Below are 24,904 nucleotides of genomic sequence, written 5' to 3' on the forward strand. Positions count from 1 at the left end.
GATCAGCCAAGGAAAAAGTCTGCTCCTGTCTCCGTGCTCGAAGTGTCCTCTTGCGGTGTTTGAGTACCTCATGAATGAAACGTGCCAAACATCGCTGGTCTGGGTAGGAGAGGAACCGGGCCAAAATCCCATAGCTATCTCTGAAGAGGCAATAGAAACACCCTAAGATCTCATAGTAAACAGGACATCTGAAGATGAAGTGCTCCTTTGTCTCAGCCTCTTGCATGTCACATAGTGTGCATATGCGCCTCTCCCCAGGTAGTCGCTCTGCTCTGCCGCTCTCGATACGAAGTCTATGTGAAGAGACTCGGAACTGCCCAAGAGAGATCCTCAGTGAGTGGGGTAAGTAAATCTGAGTGTATCCTGGTGGGTCAATGAAGCCCTCCGCTGTGATATGTAAGAAGTGATCTCTGTAGAAGCTAAGCTTCACTGGGAGTTCACTCGGTCCCAACCAAGTCCGAAATCTGTGTAGCTGTAATAGATCCTTGCGGATAACCTGGTTGACCTCCTGTGATAGGAGGGGAGAAAACGGAGCATCCATGCTATATTGGAAGGGAGGTAGTCTATCCATGTGGAGCCCCAGTCGCTCAAACCATCTCTCTGTGCATGCATATCAGCACCTCTGGTCCCCTCCTGCTGCAATTACCATAAAAGAGGACAGTGCTAGCCATGGTAGCTTGCTATGCCCAGAGGTGTAATCCCCATACTCCTTGACTCGGTACAGATACGTGATGACCTGAAATGCAACATCTAGCTGTAATGGGGGTGACCCAAACTCAGCCTGAATGATCTGGTGAGGAACGAATGGCTTACGAGGAATCATCCGTGATAACATGAGAACCTGTAGCTGCTCTACACGGGCCCGCTCTGTATCCGACAAGCCTAGTCCCCCCAAGATGGGCTGCCGTACATCCTTGCTTGACGGACGAGGGAGTCAAAAAGCAACCCCTTGGTCCATGGATCTTGAAAGTGTGAGCGGAGCACTGCCTCTCTAGTTTGGTCAATGAAGCATATCCTTTGCTCAAGCGTTCCTGCATCGCGGGTCTCATAGTGAAGATGGGTCCGGAAAAGACAACCCCTAGATAAGTGTATGATGAAACCATCTCAACAGGTGACCCATCAAATGCAAACTGCTCTTGGCGCATGACGGCTCGAGATGTATTGAAGATCATAACTTTGGTTTTACCTAGGTTGACCTTTAAATCATGAGACTCACAAAAGGTCTGTAGTGCGTCAAGGTGTCTGTGGAGCCTCTCTACTGAGAAAGACAAGAGAGCCACGTCATTTGCGTAAAGCAATATCCGGATCAGCGTGCCTGCAAGAGAGCAACCTACCCCCCCTGTGTCTGCATCACTGTCTCAAGCTCGTCAATGTAGAGGCCAAACAAGGTAGGTGATAATAGACACCCTTGTTTGACCCCGATAGTGCTCATGATCTCGTCTGTCTACCCAGATATTGCTCGGACTCTGCTTGAAACTCTCTCGTAAAGTGCCATGACCGCCCAAATGATCTCTTGGTCGTAACCCAAATCCTGTAGGCGCCGTATGAGGCGGGCTCTCGTAACCGCATCAAATGCCTTGCAGAAATCCACAAAGCAACAATAGACCCTCTACTTCTGCGCCCTTGCCTCCTTGATGATACATCTGAGCGTGAGAATGCGGTCCATGGTTCATTATCACGCCGAATTTCGCCTGTCCTGCTGCTCTCTAAGTCCTCGACACTCCTCAAATCTGCTGACCTCGGAATCAAGTACCGATGCATAAATCTTGGACATGACATATTGCAATTTTCACTTTAGTTGCAACAAAAACTATGGCATCATCTATCAAGAACCTTGGGAGCAATCGTTGCACTCTGTCAACGTCCAAGAAGACATTCACAATGCTACCACACTAGCCATATTGACCATTGTACTTTAGTTCATGAATTTGGGAAAAAGGTATTTGGATAGTGACAAGGTGAGCCTCAATGTCATTCAACATAGAAGTGTAATGACTTTTTTGTGCTAGAACCATGCAATTGGTGCACAATTTTGGCCCTTTGTTTTGCTTTAATTGTTTTGCACAAGCAAAGCACATGGACCTTTTTTTAAGGGTATTGAATTGATGGTCAACCATGCATTTGTAGAAGATCCTTTGCATGGGAAGTCAATGTTTTTAGCTTGCAATAGAATGGTAAACAACCACAAGAAATACAGTGCTGGTATTGTGATAATTCTTTCTATCTTGAATGGTGCGTTGCCCTATCAGCTAGATTTAGATTTAGATGCTCGTTTGGGAGAGACTAAAATGAAATCGTTTAGACTTCACAAGCAGTTGTAGCTTGAATGAAGAGATTTGGACTACTTTTTGATTAGCCTTCTCCTTTAGTGCTAGCCTTCGTCATGGCTGAGTTTGCCCTTCACCTCCGGAGTGTCGACAGAAACTCAGTACGAAGACTTCGTATAAATGGATGCTCAAGTATGTGTGGGTGTGTGGATTTGTATGTGTGAGAGCATACTTTTATACTATGGTCTACACCCACTGTTGGGCGCTGATGACGTCAGTTGGGATGTCATAGTAGCTAGTCCTTGCTATGTGTGATGGAGTTTATGGTTTTCAATCTTATGAGTGACTCTCATGAGATTGAAACTGCACTATGTTGTGTTTTTAGAGGATGAGTTTGGGAATGTTCCTGGATTCATCTAGGTATATAACCACAAGAAATATAGGCATGCTTAGGAGGGTCTTGAATCTTTCTTGTATATAACCATTGGTGTATTAGAGAGTCTTTTGCATTTGTTGGTTAAAAATTTGACTATTCAAATTGTCATGCAAGCAATGTTTTATGGTCCCCACATGTTTCTTTTGCCCCTTATTCCCTTCTTCCTTCTTTTGGATATTCAGTAGTTAACTTCTGAACTGAATACAGGAAAGAGCTCTCAAGTACCACAAATGCTTTTGGAAATGGGATTTGCTCCTGTGCTTTGCACTCAACCACGAAGGCTTGCTGTTGTTGCCATCTCGAAAGTTGTTGCTCAAGAAAGAGGATGCCAAGTTGGGGAGGAAGTTGGGTATCACATCGGTCAAAAGAAGGTCGTAACAGCTAGGTGAGGTTCAACGCCAAGTTAAGAGCATAATTTAAGTCACATATGTCACATTGCCATAGAAATTAATAAAAATGGTGAAAATCTTGGAGCATATTATTATGCCTTGCAAATAGGGAGATGAATTGCTGGTAGTATCCACATAAGCCTAAAAATGATTTTACCTCATAAACATTCTTTGTTTTTTGCAAAAATAGACTTCCATTAGTTATGAATAAAACCTGCAAGAGCAAGCTCAAGGCAGAAATACATCATGATAATGACACCTCAAAATGAGGTCGAAAATAACCAAGGTTGAGGCTGAAAGTGCCACCACAACCTTGTGAAAGTCTTAGAGAAGAAGGCGGTGTTGGAGATATCATAGCCAAAGAGTGTGGTGATGTGATGTGTTGGTGTGTAGTAGTAGGAGATCTAGTACTAGTTCATGTGTGTGAGTCATGTGTGAGTGCCACGTGTCACTTTGGAGTTATTCCTTAGACACTTGGTACATGTGTGTGTGCGCTTAGCCTATATAAGGTTTGTACTTGACTTATCATGTCATACTTGATGAATGAATGAAAGCCTTCTTCATGTCTTCATTTGAGCATCATTTCCTAACACCCTAACCCTCTCTCTCTCTCTCTCTCTCTCTCTCCGCCCCCCCCCCCCCCACCATGTTCCTAACATGGTATCATAGAAGGTTTGCCCTGCCATAGCTGCCATGTCATCCTAGACCTAACCCTATTGCAAAACCCTAATTCTGTTCTAGCCTTTATTTTTGCAGCTGCCTCAGCCCTGCTCTTTTTTGCTTCAGCCCTGCACATTTTCGTCTCTGTCCTGCAGCCATTTGGTCTCCTTTGTGCCCATTCAACTCCACCATAGCCTGCCTCTCCATAGCCGCCTCCTTTTGTGCTCATTTCGTCTCTTTTTCCCTGCTGTCTGATCCTGTTTTGAGCATCTTCTTCTGCCACCTTGCTGCTGCTGCATAGCCCTATGGCTGCACACTTCTGGCCACCTTTTCCAACATTTCAAGGTGTCTCGAGGTGTTTTCAAGCAGTTCCAGCCCTGCCAAGTGCTGCGTGGAGGCCATCCTTCACATTTCGGAGCATTTTTCTAGTGCTGGTGCATTTCGAAGCAGACCAAGGTTGCACATGTGGAGGTTCCAGCCATTTCAACACATTTACAATCCCGTTTTAGGGTTTCCAGGCTGGCTGCAGCAGAGCTGTTCATTCACCCACGTCGGTTGCAGCTTTTCCGGTGATTTGGAGGTCTCTTTGACCTATTTTGGAGCAGCTGCTTGCATTTGCAAGCTGTTTAGGGTTGCTGTTGCAGAGCCGCCTCCTTCACACTCATTTCCGGGGAGGCTCCTTGCCTCTCATTTATCTTAGGGCTGCTCTAGGTCACTGCTTCGCATTTTGGAGCAGTCCTTTGGCTGTCTTTAGCCTCCTCCTTGCAACTCGGGCTTGCTGTCCGCTTTCATCAAGCTCCTTGCCATCATGACTTCATTGTCCTCTAGCTCTTTGCTCGTGGAGAAATTCAAAGGGGAAGGTTTTCCCACATGGCAAACCAAGATGTAGCTGCTTGTTATGCGCGAAGGTGTTTGGGATGGTGTTGAGGATGACAAGGTTGAGTTACTGGATCAGCAACACCAAAGGATTTGGAAGCAACAGAATGCTAAGGCCATTGCCCTCATTGGTCTTTGCTTGGCCGACACTCTTATCTATCATGTGGACTTCAAGTCAACAATGAAGGAGATTTGGGATCGCCTCGAGACATTGTTTGGTAATAAAATCACTAACTCTAAAGTTTTACTAAAGCTCGAGTTTTATGATTTGAAAATGGAAGAGAGTAATGAGTTGAGAGATCATCTAGTATGGTTTCAATTTCTGGTTCAACAACTTTCAAGTTTGAAGAGTCCACCTAATGATGAAGATAAGATGGCTGTCCTTATGAAACGTATGTATGGAATTTCTCGCTTTGAGCACAATCTTGAAGTCCTTTGCCTTGACCACGTTTGATTATATGGTGGCACTCCTCATTGAGAAGGACTATCGCAATAAGGAAGCCTCTCTTGCCTCTCTTGGTGATCAAGCATTTGCTTCAAGAAGAAGGAACATGAACAAGAGAAGCACCATGCCAATCTCCTTGCTGAAGAACAAGCTGAACTTGAAGAGCCCCTAGAGGAGATACATGCAGCTACAAAAGAGGTTCACGGCCTCTCTCTTGAGGACAAGGACTCTTACGACCAAGATTGGGCTTTCTAGATCCCTATGCTATCTGTGTTTATCTTGAGTCGATTAAGGTTCTCAACCTTGAGTTGTCCCTCTAAATTGAATGTATTTGGAGTCAATAAGAGGTACTGTGCCCTGGGTTGTCCCCCAAAAATGAATGTATTGTCTTTTACTAACCACTCAGTTCAGAGGAAGGGGGGTGACGAGTGATGGTTTGCCCTTGCCGGTCGCAAGCTGAATGAGAAGTCACTATCACACATGAGGTTTTGGATAATTGGACTTGCTCTTTGCAGTATTGCGGTGGAGGGGTGATTGGCCTATTTTGCATGTTGGGTCTCACACTGTTTGCTCTGAAGGGGGGTGGTGGAGATATCGTAGCTAAAGAGTGTGGTGATGTGATATGTTGGTGTGTAGTACTAGGAGTTCTAGTACTAGTTCATGTGTGAGTGCCACGTGTCACTCTGGGTCTTATCTCGTATACACTTGGTACATGTGTGTGTGCGCTTAGTCTATATAAGGCTTGTACTTCACGTATCATGTCATACGTGATGAATGAATGAAAGCCTTCTTCATGTCTTCATTTGAGCATCATTTCCTCACACCCTAACCTTCTCTTTCCCATGGGTCATTTTTGGCCCCCCGAGGACGCTAATAAACTCTCTTTCTTCTTTCTTCTTTCTTTCTTCTCTCTCTCTCTCTCTCTCTGACCATAGGAGGGAACTGAGGAGGGATAGTGGAGTACGGGGCTCTGGGAGTGTGGCAGTCCTCTTCAAATCAGCTCTCAGGCCAGTGGTTAGGAAAGAGGAACATGCACGGCACATGTGGATTAGAGTTCAGCTACCAGAGGCACGACCGATCTTCATTGCGGTGTGCTACTTTCCTCCGGATACATGATCCTATGCATGTGAGGTTGCCATAGAAGGGAACAACCCGTATGAGAGTATACATGATGATATCACAGAGTTCTCTAGACAGGGTGACACCCTCCTCCTTGGTGACTTCAATGCACGCATAGGGGACAACTAGGTGGGACTACTTGACTTTGCATCCGATTCCCTCATAGTACCAGAGTTAGATGCAGCTGAGCTGGGGATAGTGAGACACTCAACAGATGCTCCACATGTGACAGGGTATGGGCGGCACCTACTTGTGATGGGAGTAGTACATGATCTGATCATATACAATGGCCTTTAGAGATGGCCATCATCCGGTGGAGTCACTTGTTTCCCACATGGGGGGGGGGGGACAAGCACTGTGGACTACCTGATGGGCTGTCTTGCCTTTGCATCTTAGATTCACGACTTTGTAGTACCCCCTCCCCCACTCGGTGCTGCTGATCACTCATACCTGACATTCTGGATTTCCACTACCAGGCTAGTATTAAGCAACTAGCAATCCCCAATTTCTGGGGCAAACATACCAGCTGGCAGGCCAGCCAAAAGGTCAGCCAGCAGGGCCAAACCAGTGGCCAGAAAGGCCAGAAATAGCCGACCAGCTGGCAGACCCAGCAGGAGGGGACAGATCTGGAGCAGAGGAGCAGAAGAGACAGATCTGGAGCAGGAGGGACTGCAGCAAAGGATGGAGGAGAAGAGGAGCAGCTGCAGGTCCTGTCCTGTCGTAGGAGAAGATAGCAGAAAGCAGAACTGGAGCTGAAGAGCAGAAGGGACAGAGCTGAAGTAGAGGAGCAGATCTGGAGCAGAGGAGCAGATCTGAAGAGGAGAGGTAGATCTGGAGCAGGCGGGGCTGCGGCGAAGGATGGCGGAGATGAGGAGCAGCTGCAGGTCCTGTCCTGTCATAGAGAGTGTGGGGGGGCTACTGCCTTTATAGGCCTGACCTAGCTGGTCGGCTAGCTGGTCGGTGGGTCTGCCAGCTGGTCGGCCATTTCTGGCCTTTCTGGCCACTGGTTTGGCCCTGCTGGCTGACCTTTTGGCTGGCCTGCCAGCTGGTATGTTTGCCCCAGAAATTGGGGATTGCTAGTTGCTTAATACCCCCTCTCAATTGCCAATTTGGAGGGGCAGACATTGTGTGCTTGGAGCTTCGTGGAGGGATGTCGATGGTGGCGGTGGCTATCCCTGTGAAATGCCCAAGAGGTGATCACAAGAGGAGTGCCCTTGCAAGGGAATTGTTCACTTCCTCAAGTGTCTGAGTTACACGTATGATACCATATATAAATAAGAACACTGTGAAGCTTGAGAGAATAAGCCACCCCCTCTCACCGCCGAAAGGTGAAGGGAAAAACAAAGGTAAAGAACAAATATGTCGTAGCAGCACTGATAATCCAGAGATGATAGGATTTCACCAAAGGAAGAGGTCGGAGCTGAACAGTGAGCCAGTGTGTGCCTGATCTTGAACCTCGGGAGAGAGGAGTCTATCCCCGCCTCCATGAATGTAGAAGAATTCGAAACAACAGTCATCAAGATACAACTGAATAGAAAGGGTCCCGCCTAGGGAGAACTTGTAGATCCTAGAAGTCGATGCCAATGGAGATCTGGTAGAGTTGAAGGATCATGACCTCCTTGTTCGAAGGAATGGGGGGTGTCAAGCCTGAAACCGGAAAGGGAGGGAGGGATGGGTGTAGAAGATGGAGGTAAGAAAGGGAGGGAGGGATGGGAGTAGAAGATGGAGTTCTGAAAGGGAGGGAGGGATGGAAGTAGAAGATGGAGTTCTGAAAGGGAGGGAGGGATGGAGTTCTCTCCCTTAGTGCGCAGCGGAATGAAGAGGAAACTGATATGTTCATAGGAGTGATGCTCCCCGTACCTATGGCCTCCTTGAAGAAGCAGGATCTTTAGATCACCATAGATCTGGGGTCTTTAGATCACCATGGCTCTGATACCATATAGAGAAATGATAGGGTTTGCAGTGGAGCGATAAAAAAATAGACAATACTCAGACACAACTGAAGAACGGAACTCAGAAAACATAGTGCCTGTCGGTAATATGAAAAACTGAATACAAGAACCTCAAGCCGTTGTGTCTCAAGGACCGTGGCTGAGGTGAATCAGAAAGATGATTCCATGTAGAGAAACTGTAGAGAAGATAGCAGCAGAGGGAGCGTAACGCAGTCCTCCGTGTAGCTCGATGATGATGAAGATAAGGAGCAGATCTGGGGCAGAAGGGGCAGATCTGGAGCAGAGGAGCAGAAGAGACAGATCTGGACCAGGAGGGGACAGATCTGGAGCAGAGGAGCAGAAGAGACAGATCTGGAGCAGGAGGGACTGCAGCAAAGGATGGAGGAGAAGAGGAGCAGCTGCAGGTCCTGTCCTGTCGTAGGAGAAGATGACAGAAAGCAGAACTGGAGCTGAAGAGCAGAAGGGACAGAGCTGAAGGGACAGAGCTGAAGTTAGAGGAGCAGATCTGGAGCAGAGGAGCAGATCTGAAGAGGAGAGGTAGATCTGGAGCAGGCGGGGCTGCAGCGAAGGATGGCGGAGATGAGGAGCAGCTGCAGGTCCTGTCCTGTCATAGAGAGTGTGGGGGGGCTAGTGCCTTTATAGGCCTGACCTAGCTGGTCGGCCAGCTGGTCGGTGGGCCTGCCAGCTGGTCGGCCATTTCTGGCCTTTCTGGCCACTGGTTTGGCCCTGCTGGCTGACCTTTTGGCTGGCCTGCCAGCTGGTATGTTTGCCCCAGAAATTGGGGATTGCTAGTTGCTTAATAGCTAGTCATAGAGAGAGTCCTTCATGTGCCCACTCGGACCCATGTTCACTTTGACCGGACTCTTGATCTAGTTTACGTGAGTCACTTAGCTTGAGAGCTTCCGACCCTACATGGAGCGGATGTAGATCTTGCTCAGGTTTCAGCCTCTTTGGCTTCAGTGCTACATGAGGCTGCCATCATATCTTTCCCTACGACTCGACCCACACATGCCCCAACTAGGAAGATGCCTCAGAACCCCTGGTACTATGATGAATGTAAGGAGATGAGATCTCATCTCACATGCGAGCAGGCCTTGCGACACCTGACCTCATTTGAGGCGCATCGCATCTCACATCAGATGACACAACGTAAGAAGCGGACTTTTCTCACTCGTAGGATTGATGAGGTGGTCAAATCCTTTCGAGGGCCAGACCCGACTATCGGCTGTTCAACCATGTAGTATGCCATGGCTTCCCACCTACTTGGAGCACTACCACCATTATAGCAATACATAAGGCGGGGGACCCCATGGATACTGGTAACCACCGCACTCTCATGATTGGCCATACTCTGGCTAAGATTTATGGATCGGTATTGGAGAGGGCGTTCAATAGCCATACAGAGGACCATGGATAGTGGGCTCTTGGGCAGGCAATCTTTCGGAGACAACACTCCACATTGGACCATGTTTTTAACTTGAGAGCCATCATCGAGGAGGTGAAGTCGAGGTGCCAGAAGGTCTACACTTGCTTCGTGCACTTTTGGAAGGCTTTTGACATAGTCCCTCGCTCTCACTTGATCAGGCGACTACAGGAGCTGCATCTCCTAGAGGTCATGATGAGTATATGAGTCCATTAGAGGGTGAGTCCGCGCTCCTGTGGGGCTATTAGATTGGGTTAAGAGCACCATAGGGGTGAAGCAGGGTTGCCCCCTCTCACGGACTCTCTTCAGGCTATACATTGATGAGATCACATCCTTTGTTGATCGCCTAGGAGGAGAAGGCTCCCTATTGGCTGATTTGATGGTACAGGTACTACTATATGCAGATGACATAGTCCTCATTTCGTCCTCAGCCGAGGGATTGCAGAAACACGAGAGGGACCTAATAGTCAACCTTGGGAAAACCAAGGTTATGATCTTTAACACATCCCAAGCAGTGCTTCATCGACTTCGACGTCGACATAGTTTCAGTTACCGAGGGGAGCCAGTGGAGATAGTGCAGTCCTACACGTACCTAGGGCAGTATTCACAGGACCAATCTTCACGATGACTCATGCCGCCAGAGCACGACTTACACGTGGGAAGGGTGCTCTGGCCTGATTAGAGAGAGTCACATGGCTTTACACCGGTAATTTTTCTTTTAGTTTTATATTTGATATGTTTTGCAAAAGAATAAAATTGTTTTTCCTACTGTTCAATTAGGTACATGGGGGCAAGGTCTAGCATTTGAAGGTGGACCCCCTTTGTTGGGGTTACGGGCATTAGTGTCCCACAGAGTTATGACCTCCTTTAGGAGGAACATTGGAAATCACACTCCACCTGATTTATGGGACCAATCAATTGCAGAGATTGTATTCCGACCTAGCAACCATTCAAGAGAATGTCTCCAGGCTTTGGGTGTGAGCTTGGAAGCATGCCAAAGAGACATGGAGATACAAGATAAGACGACAAACTAATGAGCTCCTAGTTATGGCTCATTTGTGACTTTGGAGTACGTCATTGGATAGTACAAGCTGTTAGGTATCCGACAGTGAAATCAGAATGGAATTTTGACCACTTTGTATTTTTAGGGTTTTTGGGTGACGTGGCATGCTGACATGGCAGCCTTGACATGTATGGCAGCCTGTGGGGACATGTGGAGAGCCATGCATGGACCATGGCACCACTTGTCACTGCAGCCCCCATGCAGCCCACCATGCAGCCCACCAAAATCTGCTGCCAAGTGTCCCTCCTATCCTTGGCTGAGGGGGGGGCTCAGCCTATAAAAGAGGGCCTTCCCCCTCCGATAGAAAAACTCGTTTTTAGCCTCTCTCCCTCTCTCCCTTGATGCAGCAGCCCCTCTTCCACCCTTTGGGACCAGCCAACTCCTCTCCAGGCCCTTCTCTCTCTCCTCTGCCAGTCTTTCTCTCTCTACTGTGCAGAAATTCTCTCTCTACAGTTTAGGCTCTTTCCCTCTGCAGAAATCAGCCCTCTCCTCTCCTCCAGAGCAGCAGCAGTACGTCCCTCCTTCCCCTGCCTGGGAGCAGCCATAACACACACTCTCTCTACAAGCTTTCTCTCTCTACTGCTCCAGCCCTTCCCATGCAGAAATCAGCCTCTTCTCTGCACTTTTGGGACAGCAACAGCATCTCTTTCCCATCTGCTAGCCTGGGAGCAGCCATGGCACTCTTCTAAAAGCATCACTCCTTTTAGATTCTCTCTCTCTAGCCTACAAGCCTCTTTTCTGAGTAGTTCTCATTCCAGCCTCTTATTCTCACTCTTCCCATCCAAGGGGGCTGGAAAAGCATCAAAGACTCCATCTCCAAAGGAGTCAAGTCATGAGGGGAGTCTGTAATTTCAAGTTTGTCTCATTTGCAGCACATTTTCATGTTGGTATTGCTCTCTTTCTAGATAACTAGTCTTGCAACTAATGCTGGATGGAAGTGGTGATTGTTACAGGCTTCTTCCTTGAGGATTGAGTTGTCTAGGAGCTGAGTACGTTCTAGTCTCAGCCATGGAGTCATTCTCACTACTGTTTATCTCTTTCTACAGTTGTTCCTAAGTCTTCCGTCTAGGTCATAGTCATCAACTAAGTTCATAGGTTTGGGAGGTGCGTTGCACCTTGGTCTTGTATCTCTTTTTCAAGAAATAAAGTGAGCTTGGATAAGGGGGGGGTCCCGTCTTAGCCCCTCAACCCAAGTGTACTGTCAACGAGTTTTGTAAATTTCAATTGTGCATATCTCTTTATTGCTATTCATATCCAGCAAATTGTCAAGCTTTAAAAGATCTCACCCTCTCATGCAATCTCTTCTAGTATGCATCCATGAGCACCTTAAAATTTGAGTAAAAAGTTTGTAACTCCCTATCTCCAAGTTGTCAAAAAGCACTGAGTAGTTTACATTGGTATCAGAGCCTAGGTAGTTGTCCTGTACTTTGTGCTTTCTCTCATTGAGTCTTTACTTATCTGCTGCCCATTGAGTCATTCTGCCATTATGGCTACCCACGGTCCTGATCCTACCCCCAATCTCCATGAGTTGTGTACTTCTTTGAATAATATAGCCCAACAAATCCAAGTCTTGGAAAGTAACCAGGTGGGAACTCATGAATCAGGGCCCCAATCCCAAGGAAGAGGTTGCGCAGACAACTCGGAAGTTCAAGAACACGAAGGACAGATCGACGAAGAGTGCCCCTTGGAGATAAGCTTTGCAAAGTTCAAGAGGCCCTGAAGAAGTAGTAGGAAGGAAGTCAACTCCCTCCAAAGAAGCAGAAAATATTTTTCAGCTCTCTCTTCTCAACAAAAGAAAAAGTACTTAATCCGAAGGCCAGTGCTTCTAGTGTGGTGAGCGAGGCCACAACTTCTACGAATAATCTCTAGCTACCAAAAACAATAGCAACAAAGAAGCAGCCCTAAAGAAGGCAGCATCGGTGGTCAATAAGGTGGTGGCTGTCCAGAAAGAAGGTGATGACAATGCTCATACGTCACTCAAGGTTCGGAAACAAGTACAAGATAATTCTGCTCTTTTCTTGATTGATAGTAGTTCTGCCCACAATTTCATATCCCATGAGTTAGCTCAAAGATTGGGAAAAAATAAAGGAGCACATCAGGTTGTACAAGGTATTGTCAACATTCATGAAGTAATAGCGTGCCCTCTCATTGATAAGCTCCAAGTACACATTCGGGCTACTTGGATCACCTGTTTTTAATGGTGACTCACATCCAAGGTGTTGATGTAATACTGGGCATGCCTTGGATTCAGCAAGTCAATCCTCGAATTGACTACACGACTAATATCATCACCGTCCACCATAGGGGAAATGTTGTGAGCGTCTCAGCTGAAGTAACAAGTATTCCAGGAGGTTGAGTCATACCAGAAGCTCAGGAGGTTTGGCCATACTGGAGCAGTGGGTCTATAGAGTATGCACGATGGGGGAGGTCGAGATAGAGGAGCATTTTCTATGTGTTTGTCCGGCCTACTATGAGATCCGAGGGCAATAGCACTGTCTCAGCTTCAGACCACTCACATGACTGATACATTTCCCCGACCAGGTTTGCACATTTCCCCGACCAGGTTTGCATTGGGCTCTACGTGATTGAGATGCGGAGGCACAGAGATTCCCTTGTGCGAGAGGCCACAGATAAGCTACAGTTGATGCCTCAGGATACTGAGCTAGACCGAGCATAGACACGCATCACTGATTTTTACGCATTCGAGCGAACACTAGATGAGATCGCGAGGGAGGAGCTTGAGGAGGCGAGAGCACTATGAATTAGCAGTGAGACCCGTCACTAGGATGTGGTTGGAGGAGTGACGTGGAGACAACACACGACACATGGGACGACTAGAGCACACACGAGAGAGGATTGGCAGAGACGAGGCATTACTCTCGATGTAGCCCATCGGATACAGAGATCTAGGAGAGCGTGCCTCTTGCCACCGTGACTTGCGCCGAACACTCTAGGACCGGAGAGATCTGTGCTCTGCTGAAATATCAATGCCAACCTGGAAGCCAAGGTATCTTGCTGTCTGCCCCCTCGGAATCCACCGGAAGCCTAGTGTTGAGCCCTAATCCTGGATCTCCTGTACCTCCTCTGTCGCTGCGAGAAAGCCGACTGATTTGATCCAGTTGATCCTGGAGCCGGAAGCTAGACAATACATTGCCAAGGCCTCCCTAACTGCATCCAAGCTCTGAGCTGAGCCCTCTACAAAAGGACTGTGTCATCTGCAAACTCTGAGTCCAAAAGCTCCTCCTCTTGTCGAATCGGGAGCCTCATCCCGATGAGTCTCGCCGACTGAGACCTCAGAAAATACCCTAGGGCCTTGGCTGCAAAGAGGAATAAGAAAGGGGCAAGGGGGCATCCCTGCCGAACCGAGCGGGAAAGCGAAAAGGCCTCCCCGGTGTAGCCACCAATAAGTATCTGGCTCGAACTACCTGCATAAAAGGCTGAGACACCTCTGATCCAGCGATCCGAAAAGCCAAGCCTCTACATGGTGCCCTCCTAGAAAGACCACTCCACTCTGTCATAGGCCTTCTCGAAATCCACAAGCAAAATTGTGAGAGGCTGAGACTCCTCTCTGGCCCAATCCAACTCCTAGAAAGTAAAGATGTTGTCTAGGATGCTACGCTCTTGGACAAAACGTGTCTGCGTGTCATGGATGATGTCCACTAGGTGAGGGTGAAGCCATAAGCTCAAGACCTTGGCCAAGATCTTGTACGCAGTGTCAAGGAGAGTGATCGGTCTCCACTGTCCCAGGTCTGAGCGAGCCCCCCCCCTTTCGATTAGGCATATCCAGCCACGACTCAGGGTTGAAGGGAGAGAGCCTGAGTCGAAGATCTCTTGAAAAGCCAAGCGGAGGGGGGTATGAATGCACTCCCAGAAGCACCTAAAGAAAGCCGGGGACAGCCCGTCTACCCGGAGGCACTTCTGGGATGGAAGAGCCCAAAGGGCCTCCCAAAGCTCCACATCCGAAAAAGGCGCATCTAACTGACTGGCTGCTCACACTCCGGGAGACCACCTCCGAAACGTGCGCCCAAACTGAATCTTGGGCTGCCAAAACAAGCGCCGATAGAAATCCGAGGTAAACTCCAAGATCTCGTGCAGATCCGAGTGTATCTGCCCACTAGAGTCTCTCAATCTCTACAACTGTGCGCCAGCTGATCTAGGGCCAGTGGTCTGAAAGAACTGCTTGGTCATCCTGTCACCCTGCTGTACCCACCGAGATCTAGAGGAGTGGTAGGAGTACTCAGCCCGTCTCACCTGAGTACCTTGAAGCTCCAAGCGAGCGTACTCATACCGGTCTGCTATCCACTGTGACTTTGAATCCTGCTCCCGAAGACGTTTAATGGAGGCCAAGTCCCACTGCAAAGCCCTCTCTCTCTCTCTCTCTCTCTCTCTCTCTCTCTCTTAGAGTATGACGGTGGTGCATAGCATGGGTGCGAAGCTCCTCACTGCTTTGCTGAATCGCTTCAGCTGCCCACACAGCCCAATCTCCCTGCGGGGGGGGCTTAGGCTGCTGCCAAATAGCTGTAATACTCTGCTGTACATCCTTTTCCAGGAGCAAAGTGAATTCTTGCTCAGATAATTACTGCAAATATTCTCTCTTATGCTCTCTCTCACTCCCTCTCTCTACAGATGCACTAGGGCCCAGGACAAAATGTCGGGCGGGACCCCTCGAAGGTTTTTATTCATGAAGAGAGAAAGCTGTTACAAAAGTTCAGGGTAGAGCTGCTTGCTACAAAAATCCCACGTGAATCCATATTACAAGAGCTTCAAGCTCCTTTCAAATTGGCAACATGCCACTTGTCTAAAATCTAGACTATAAAAATCCAACGTGAATCCATATTACAAGAGCTTCAAGCTCCTTTTAAATTGGCAACATGCCACTTGTCTAAAATCTAGACTAAGTCCTATTACATGCCACTAAGGGCAACTTTGGAGTCTTCGAAGCACTTGGTCATGTGAACCGCCTCCTAGATGCTTGTTAGGCTCTCGTAGCACTTAGGAAAATAACTCTTCCTAGTACCTGCAACAATTAATGAAAGTGCACCACCATGGCACCCATTAATTGTTAGCGCTTTGCATGCAAATAACACACTGTGGACTAATTTCTAGTCACGGTGGGCGTCCCCACTAAACACATGTGCACACATAACAAATATAAAAAAATATATTTATTCTCTGGTTGACCGAAGTCAACACTCTTGATCATAATTAAGGGGCTTTGACCAAGGGTCCAGGCGCCTTAATTATAATCAAGTCTCTCCAACCGAAGTTGGCACATCTCGGTAAACCGTAGTTAATCCTCTTGGCGCATGCCAAGTCTTGTTAATCGAAGTCAACTCTCTCTGACCGTAGTCAGCTCTGTGGTTCTCTGGTTAACCGCAGTTAACCCTCTTGGTAATAAACCAAGTCTCCTCGATCGAAGTTAGGTTTACTTGACCAGAGTCAAGTATCTTTGACCGTAGTCGATTCTTTGACCATTAAAAGAACTCTTTGACCATAATTAACACATATGAAAACTCTTTAATTATGATCAAATAAATGGTCAACTGTACTTTGACTTACGATATTTACATTGTCGTGACATCCCCTCGGCTTCTATTCAGTTGACCTCAACTGAAAAGCTTCCTTGTAAACATCCAAAAGCTGTGGATGATCGGACAACATGTCTTCATCCATCCACTTGGCATCCAATGCCGTATAATTCTTGAATTTTACAAGATACTTGTAAAACTCCTTGCCCTGAGGGCCTTTGCGTATAGTATGGTACACAATCTGCTGTGGTTGAAGGACCTCCTCTCATCCACTTCTGGTGGATTCTCTGATACGGCTCTGTAGGCTCTGGCCCTTGGAATTTGTTTAGAAGACTCACATGGAATGCATTGTGAATCCTCCAATGCTCTAGCAATGCCAACCTGTATGCAACTTCATTTATTCTTTTTGTAACCCTAAAAGGGCCGTAGTACATGGAAGATAAGTTTGCACACACTTTCTGTTTGCGTTTATACTTGCGGAGCCTAGCTTTCTCGAACTTCAAAAGTACCCAATCCCCTTCCTTGAGATTTAACTGTCTCCTATGCTTATCTGCAGCTCTTTTATGCTTCTCTTGAGACCTTTCAATTGCTGTCCGGACTTCGCTGTAAGCTATCTAGAGGTCTCTCACAAATTGATCAGCTGCAAATATTTCATTTTTGGTCCTCAGGATAGGTGGTAGAATCACCTTCCCATAAATGACCTCAAAGGGGGCTTTCCCTGTAGAGCTGTGTACTGTATTATTGTAAGCAAACTCTACTAATGGTAGGTACTTTTCCGAGTCTGAACCTTGGTCACCCACGTAGCATTTCAGCATATCTAATGCTGTAGAATTTGCTATTTCACTTTGACCATCTATCTGGGGATGGAAAGAAGAAGAAGAATTCAGATTTGTCCCCATATTATCAAATAAAGCTATCAAGAATAGATAGGTCATTCTGGGATGTCGATCACTGACAATGGACTTAGGCATACCATGGTACTTAAATATCTGTGCCATGAAAAGCTTAGCCATATGATCCGCCTTTATGGATCTTGGCAAATAAAAAATGAAGTCCATTGTAATACTTTCCCACAGTGCCTGAGGCACGGGAAAAGGCATAAGTATGCCAGGTGCCTTTCGTCTATCATACTTAACTTTCTGACACGTAAGGCATTCAGTAACAAACTGATGTATATCTTTCCGCATCCCTGGCCAAAAGAAATAGCTCTCTAGTGCTTGAGTTGTTGCTGTAATTCCTCCAAAATCTTGTTCCTCATCTCTTGAGTAATGCATAGGCAGTCTTCTTTCATAAGATACCCATCTTTCAGGGAATAGTGATTGGTGGACTGCCCCTCTTGCATTTGTTGTAAAATCTCACCAAAATTTGCAGCATTAGCATATTGGTCCCTCATATCTTCCAGGTCCTGATGATAAGCAATAGTTACATTGTTGACCTGGGGTCTTCGGGACAAGGCATCTGCCACTCTGTTCTGAACTCCTGGAGTATGGACAATCTGAAAATGGTACATTGACAGCATGTTTGCCCATTTCATATGCTTCTCGGAAAGCTTTGTTTGAGTCAAAAAGTATCTCAGACTTTGGTGATATGTTTTAACTGTAAAATCTGCACCCAAAAGATAATGCTTCCATGTATGGATGGCATGGATTACAGCCAATAACTCTTTCTCATAGATTCCCAGATATCTTTCTTCATCCCGGAGTCCCCTGCTCTCATAGGCCACTACATAACCATTCTGATGCAATGCAGCCCCAACACATTCCCCACAAGCATCACAATCCACATCAAATGGATGATACAATCTGGAACTATTAAGATTGGCTCTTTAGTCAGCTTCTCTTTGAGTGTGGTGAAGGCTGTCTTTTGAGGAATTCCCCATCTGAAAGCTGCATTTTTCTTAGTAAGATCGTGGAGTGGAGCGGCTATTTTCGCAAAATGCCTGATAAATCTTCTGTAGTAAGAACACAAGCCTAGGAAACTTCGAACTTCATGTCCAGTTTTCAGCTCTGGCCATTCGTGAATGGCACGGATCTTTGCTAGATCCATCCGTATCCCATCTTTGGATATTATATGCCCCAAGTAATGGATTTCTTCCAGGAAGAATTCACTTTTTTTGCTGTTTGCATAGAGTTGATGATTTCTTAGCTCTTGAAACACTATAGCAAGATGTTCCTTGTGCTCTTCTTCGGACTTAGAAAAGACATATGACAATAAATGGTCAATTGTACTTTGACTTAGGATATTTACATTGTGGTGACACAAAGCATTTGGAATGCAGACCCCTCTCTGTGGTAGGCCACGCACGACGGGGCTGCTCTAGGTTAAGAATGATAGGGGAGTGGTCCGAGAGGTAGTCCCTACTAGAATACCGGTGGCTCCACCCCTATGCATGGCCCAATCTCCGACATAGAATCTGTCTAGTCTCTGAAGTAGACCATCCTGCCTCCGTTGCCCAAAGGAGAAACTAAGACTACCAGTAGAGAATTCCGGTTCCCTCCAGGGGTCCCGACTGCAGATCGAGAAAATGAATCGCTCCCAAGTGCTTCTTTCCGAAGTCGGCATCTCGGAATAAGAAGCACCCTCGCGCTTGTCCTCCTCAAACTCAAGATTGTGGAAGTCACCTCCAACAATCCACAAGTCCACATTCGGGAGGGACTCCGTCAACCGCCTCCAGAAGGCGGGTCGTTGCTGTCTGCAAGCTAGGGCATACACATTGAGAACCCTAATCCTGGACCCTCAAACCCATCCATACTGCTCTGCTTGGGATGAGCTCTCCTTGATTGTACACATCCACTCCAACGGAGTGGGACACCGAAATGCAGACCCCCCCACTCCTGCCAACCGCGAGGGACCATACATCAGGGCCCCTCCCTGAAAGGAGGTGCCGTCTACATCGAACATTTGCGGCTGAAAACATATGCTCCAGGATCGAGAGAGTCCATTGGCCACCCAACCATTGCCCTCTGCAACTCTTGTCGAAGTAACAGATGCTGCGGTTGTTGACGTGCATGGGGTCATGGAGCCCGTGCACGTTCCAAGTCATGGGGAGGTGGGGGGAGTGGAGAACAGAGCTCGCCTATGAGTGGGAGCTTGTACTGAAACCTGAGACCTTTGGGACTTCGCTACGGGTTTAGATGGGTAATCTATGTCAGTACGGCGTCGAACCAAGGGCATAACTGGCTTGATGCCTAGCTTGGTGGCCCACTGCCTCAGAAATGAGGAATCAACCCCTAATCTGTCTGCACAAAGCTGTAGAGTCCAACACGTGGCCTGCTTCAGTTGAACCTCGGGTGCAAGGCGAAGCACACAGACTGCAACACCCAGCTCTCAACGGTCAATTGAGAAGCCAAGTGGAAAAGTGGTGGTGTGACCATGGGTGATCCACATCTCCCTCCCCTAGGGCCCAAGCCACTCCTCCAGCATGTCAAACATTTGCTACTGCATCATAAGGTCGAATAGTGTGGGAGTCCATTGCTCCTCTCCAGACTCCGTGAAGAGAAACCCCTAGAAAGGGCGCGACCGCGAGCCAAACACTCCTATAGAGCGTCCTCGGGGCTGTAAAATCAGGACACACATCTCTAGAGCCATCGGGTATCTGTCAGGGATCTCAAGATAGTTCCACGGTCCTAGCCGCCAGAACTCTCTAGGTAGAGGCTGTCCTGGACAAGGCTTGGGACCTGGAAGCTGCGAAAACAGACCTCTTGAGCTCTACTGCGTGGGGGAGGACACACGAGGATTAGGCAGCGCCTAGGAAGAGGGGCTCGAGGCCTATTGCAAGGGAGAGGACTCTGGCACCCCCTTGCCTGAAGGCACGGGTTTGGAGAGAGAAGGGGGATGGGTAGCGGAGGGGGAGGAAGGGGCTGCAGTCTTGGAGGTAGGGAGGGGAGCCGACAAGAAGTGGGAGGGGCGGGCGCTACGGGTGACTGCAGGTTCAGGGGGAGGGGGGGACTGATGGGGGGGGGGGCGGAGGCGGGTGTTAGAGATATCATAGTCAAAGAGTGGGCGGGTGGTACGGGTGACGTACGGGTGACTGCAGGTGCATGGGGAGGGGGGGACTGATGGGGGGGGCGGAGGCGGGTGTTGGAGATATCATAGTCAAAGAGTGTGCTGGTGTGAAGTGTTTGTGTGTAGTACTAGGTGATCTAGTACTAGTCTATGTGTGTGAGTCTTGTGTGAGTGCCTGTCATCATAGGACTTATCCCATATGCACTAGGTGCTAGAGTGTGAGTGAGTAGCCTACATAAGGCTTGTACTTCACTTGTCTTGTCACACTTGATGAATGAATAAGAGCCTTCTTCATGTCTTCATTTGAGCATTATTTCCTCACACCCTAACTCTCTCTCTCTCTCTCTCACCATGTTTCTGACATGGTATCAGAGCCACCTTCCATAGCTGCCACGTCACCCTTGCCCTAACCCTAATTCTGCTTCAGCCCTTCTTTTTGCAGCCTGCAGCAGCCTCATCCCTGCTCCATTTTCGTCCTGTTTTACCTCCTCCATAGCTACTTCACCTCCGTTTTCTGTCCTTGCATCCAGCTGACTTCATTCAAGCCCTCTTGGAGCTGTAGCTAGGCCTTTGGCTCCCTCTTTGCTTGCGGGTCGGCACTTCCTACAAGAGGCGCCTACACGTGTGACTCTCCAAGGACGTTTTGGAGCTCTCCATCGCCGAAATCAGGGTTCTAGAGCTGCTGCTGCATAGCCGCCTTCAACGGAGCATTTTCGGAGGTTTTCAACACGTCCTAAGACCAGCCGCCATACTTGCTGGTTCTTGAGCTGGTGCTGCGAGTTTGTTCCCTCAGTTTGCACACATGGAGCCTCGCCCTCGTGGTGAAGATCAATCCACACAAGTCTCATCTTGGGATGAAAAGAATGACAAGGCACTAACGCTTATTGGTGTGAGGTTGGCTGACAAACTACTTCATCATCTTGACCTCACTACTTCAGCCAAGGAGACACTGGGCAAGCTCGAGAATATATACACCACATCTATTGGACCTGAGGAGCAAGCTCTATCTGCTATATTACATGATCTATCCCTCTCTAAGGTGATAGATGATGACCAATGATGCTGTGTGTTTGTGTTGAGTCAAATAAAGGTTCTTAGCCTTGAGTTGTTCCTTTAAATTGAATGTATTTGGAGTCAATAAGAGGTACTCTGCCCTTGGTCTCTCCCCAAAAATGATTGTATTGTGTTTTACTTTGGTTAATGGTATTGTCCACCCAGTCAGAGTAAGGGGGGATGACGAGTGATGGTTTTCCGTTGCCGATCGCAAGTTGAGTGAGAAGTCACTATCACAAGGGAGGTGTTGTGAGACCCAACACGCAAGAGTAGACCGATCCCCCCTCCACTACAATATTGCAAAGAGCAAGTTCGCCTGTGGCTCAGTCGGGAGATCGAAGGTCTCCTCCTCTTGCTCCATAGGAGCAACCTCTGCTAGCTTCTCCTGAGGTTGGGGGATTGCCAATCGGGCTCTCTCACACTGTTTGACCTTGCGACGCTTGATGGCTGCCATGCTGGGCTTCTTGTGTTCAACCTTGGTCCACGTCCCTTGAGAGGGCTCGACCCAAGGTGCTTGCGAGTGCTGCTGACGATCTGGCTGCCTGGCTCGATGCTAGGGAGCCCTCTGCCCCTGCTTGGGCTGAGGGGGAGCCCCCTGCTTCTGCCTAGGTTGAGGAGCTTCCGTACCCTGGCCTCTCATGCAGTCCTGAGCGAAGGGTCCCATCTATCTGCATCGGAGGCATTGGCTTGGAAGCCCAGAGACCTCAACTCTATTAATGCTCAAAATGCAACCATACAGATTGGTAAAATTGGAAAGGTGCCAATCGTGGCCAAAAACAAAACGGGCTGAAAGAAAACCCGCCTGTTGCCAGAGATCCCAACTCACTGCCTAGGGATTCTCTGTAACAGGGGGTAACAACCACGGCGGTGGACTATACAGCCAGGGAATCCCTTGCAGCGTGAGATCATAAAATACACTTGTAGGCTAAGCCTTGCAGAAACGTGCCTGTCTAACGTTGGTAGCTCGAGAACCTTGAACGCCACGCTCCCAAATGGATCGCATCGTATAAATGACATCGTCCAAATGGTAACCAGTATAGCCGTCGGAGGAACATGGTGCTGGCCCATGACCCAGTTGCAACGGGCCACCCAAATGTTCTAGGCCGTGATATTGGTCATCGTCTCCCAGACACTATCCTCTCTCGACTGAGGGGGATGGTGAAAAGGGGAGGGAGTCGCTGAGTGAAGCTCAATGCTGTGAATGCTCCGACCTTGTATCCGGTAAGCTGGCGAGATCGTGTCTATGGAGAAGGCGTGGCCCCCCTCTGTAAGCCAAGCTGCCATACCCCACGTGAAATCTCTCTGCGTGCTCTGAAGCCGTGCCACAATTCGAAGCGCTCTGAGCTAGATCCTCTGAGCTAGATCCTCTGAGCTGCTGGGTAGCTCCATAAGCAGTGAGGAATAGTCTTCATAGCTCCGACTGTACATCTGTGGCAGCTGCCATCCACCCGCATCTGCTCAAGCCACGGGCCCACTAGGAGACCACCGTGTGCGACCATCCAAAAGAAGCATGATATCTTCCGTGGACGAAGGCTAGACCACAGGCGGGTCAAAATCTCGATCGAACCTCCTCGGGCACCTGCTGCGCACTCCAGTGTCTCCCGTGAAGGGGTCCAGGCCATTGCGTCCATCTGGATGCGACGTCCTATCCGCATGGTGTACGAGAAGAAAGGCACCTCCTCCACTCTCTCTGAGAGACCTGCTCTGACCAGCCGTAATCACTCTTCGGGGTCCCACTGTATCTCGCAGAGAGGGCGTCCCTCCCATAACCATAGTCTCCAGCGGGGGGCATCTAGGTTTGTGATGCAAGAAGGGTCGATCTATCATTCCTTGCCCAAATGTCCCACTACTCCTCGGGCACCTGCTGCGCACTCCAATGTCTCTCGTGAAGGGGTCCAGGCCATTGCGTCCATCTAGATGCGACGTCCTATCCGCGTGGTGTACGAGAAGAAAGGCACCTCCTCCACTCTCTCTCAAAGACTTGCTCTGACCAGCCATAACCACTCTTCGGGGTCCCACTGTATCTCGCTAAGAGGGTGTCCCTCCCATAACCATAGTCTCTAGCGGGGGGCATCTAGGTCTGTGATGCAAGAAGGGTCGATCGACCACTCCTTGCCCAAACGTCCCACTACTTTGACCTTCTGCCAACCCACCTGGCCTAACACCCCGTCCATCTCCTGATCCCCTGTGATCGAGGGCTGCAGTAGTCCGCCCGGTCCCACATCATAGAACCGCGCGCTCGTGGGGGTTGGCGACTGCGGTTACAACTAAATCCTCAGAGGTACACCCGTCCTAGAGAACTGTCCTAGCAAGTGTGCCAGAGTGAAGACCTGCAGTCCCTCCCTCCATAGCTGCCTCTATCTCCACCATCCTCTGGCTGGCCCCTCTCAGATGAGAAAGGACCTCCAATCGTGCCTCTGCCTCTGCTGGGAGTCTAGACCATGTTCGCAAGGAGTGAGCCGGGCCGTTGTCCACTCTCAAGGACCTGGGCTATCTGCTGTTCTGCGGAGATGTCAATGCCCACATGGCATCCCAAGTACCTCGCCGACTGGCCACTCGGGATCCACCTGAAGCCTACCAATGTGCCCCACCGAAGAATCTCATGGGACACCTTAGTCATTGATTTATCCCAGTTGATCCTTGCCCCTGAGGCGGTGCAATATACCTCAAGAGCCCCCCTGACCGCATCCAGGCTATCCTCCGAACCCTCCACATACGAGGCCGTATCATCTCCGAACTTCGAGTCTACAAGCACCTCCTCCTGTTTGATCGGTAGCCTCATCCCTTTGAGGCCAACCGTCTGCGACCTCAGGTAATAGCCCAACGCCTCCGCGACAAAGAGAAAGAGGAAGGGAGCCAGTGGGCAAGCCTGTCTCACGCAACGGGTGAGCGGGAAGGCCTCCCCAGTGAACCCACCAATCAACATCTGACTGGAACTCCCTGCATACAATGTGGAGACCCCTCTGATCCACCTGTCTGAGAAGCCTAACCTCTGCATCGTTCCCTCTAAGAAGGACCACTCTACTCGATCGTAGGCCTTCTCAAAATCCAACAGCAGGATTGCAAGGGGCTGCGCCTCCTCCCTGGCCCAATCTAGCGCCTCCCAAAAGGTGAAGATGTTGTCGAGGATGCTACGCTCTTGGACAAAACCTGTTTGCGTGTCGTGGATGATGTCGACTAAATGGGGTCGTAGCCGCAAACTCAAGACCTTGGCTAAGATCTTGTATGCGGTGTCTAGAAGAGTGATCGGTCTCCACTTTCGAATGTCCGAGCGGTCCCCTCCCTTCGGGATCAAACAAATCCAGCCTCTGCTTAGGGACAGTGGGAGTGCTCTTGAGCCAAAGATGATCTCAAAATCCAATAGCAGGATCCCAAGGGGCTACGCCTCCTCCTTGGCCCAATCTAGCGCCTCCCATAAGGATGAAAGAAAGAAGCTGGATTTTGGGAGCCGTAAGTGTATATCTGTCGGGTATAGTGAAGAGTCGAAAGCACATCGACCTTCGACTCAGATAAAAAACGGATTCTTATTAGGAGGGAAGTTGTCTTCGAGGAGACACAGTTCCAACTAGAGGAGCCGACACAAGAAGCTCTAGAAGAATCCCCACCAGTACCCAAGTTGGCAATCAAGGAGATGGATGAAGAGTCTAAGGGGTCAGAGGCAGAGTAAGAGGCATCAAAAGCCTAAGAA

The 24,904-nt window shown here is 48.7% G+C and overlaps 1 protein-coding gene across 1 annotated transcript in view; it reads left to right on the forward strand.

The window, feature by feature from the left end:
* LOC147889172 (zinc finger (CCCH type) helicase family protein) overlaps positions 1–24,904 on the forward strand; it is a 174,901-nt gene that overhangs the window by 16,411 nt on the left and 133,586 nt on the right. Inside the window, 1 exon segment of the mRNA XM_087391904.1 lies at positions 2,911–3,088. Coding sequence (XP_087248030.1) covers positions 2,911–3,088 — 178 coding nt within the window.

Source organism: Dipteris shenzhenensis, chromosome 20 (genome assembly GCF_047967505.1).
Source record: "Dipteris shenzhenensis isolate YYH24624 ecotype China chromosome 20, Dip_SZ_1.0, whole genome shotgun sequence".
Taxonomy (NCBI): domain Eukaryota; kingdom Viridiplantae; phylum Streptophyta; class Polypodiopsida; order Gleicheniales; family Dipteridaceae; genus Dipteris; species Dipteris shenzhenensis.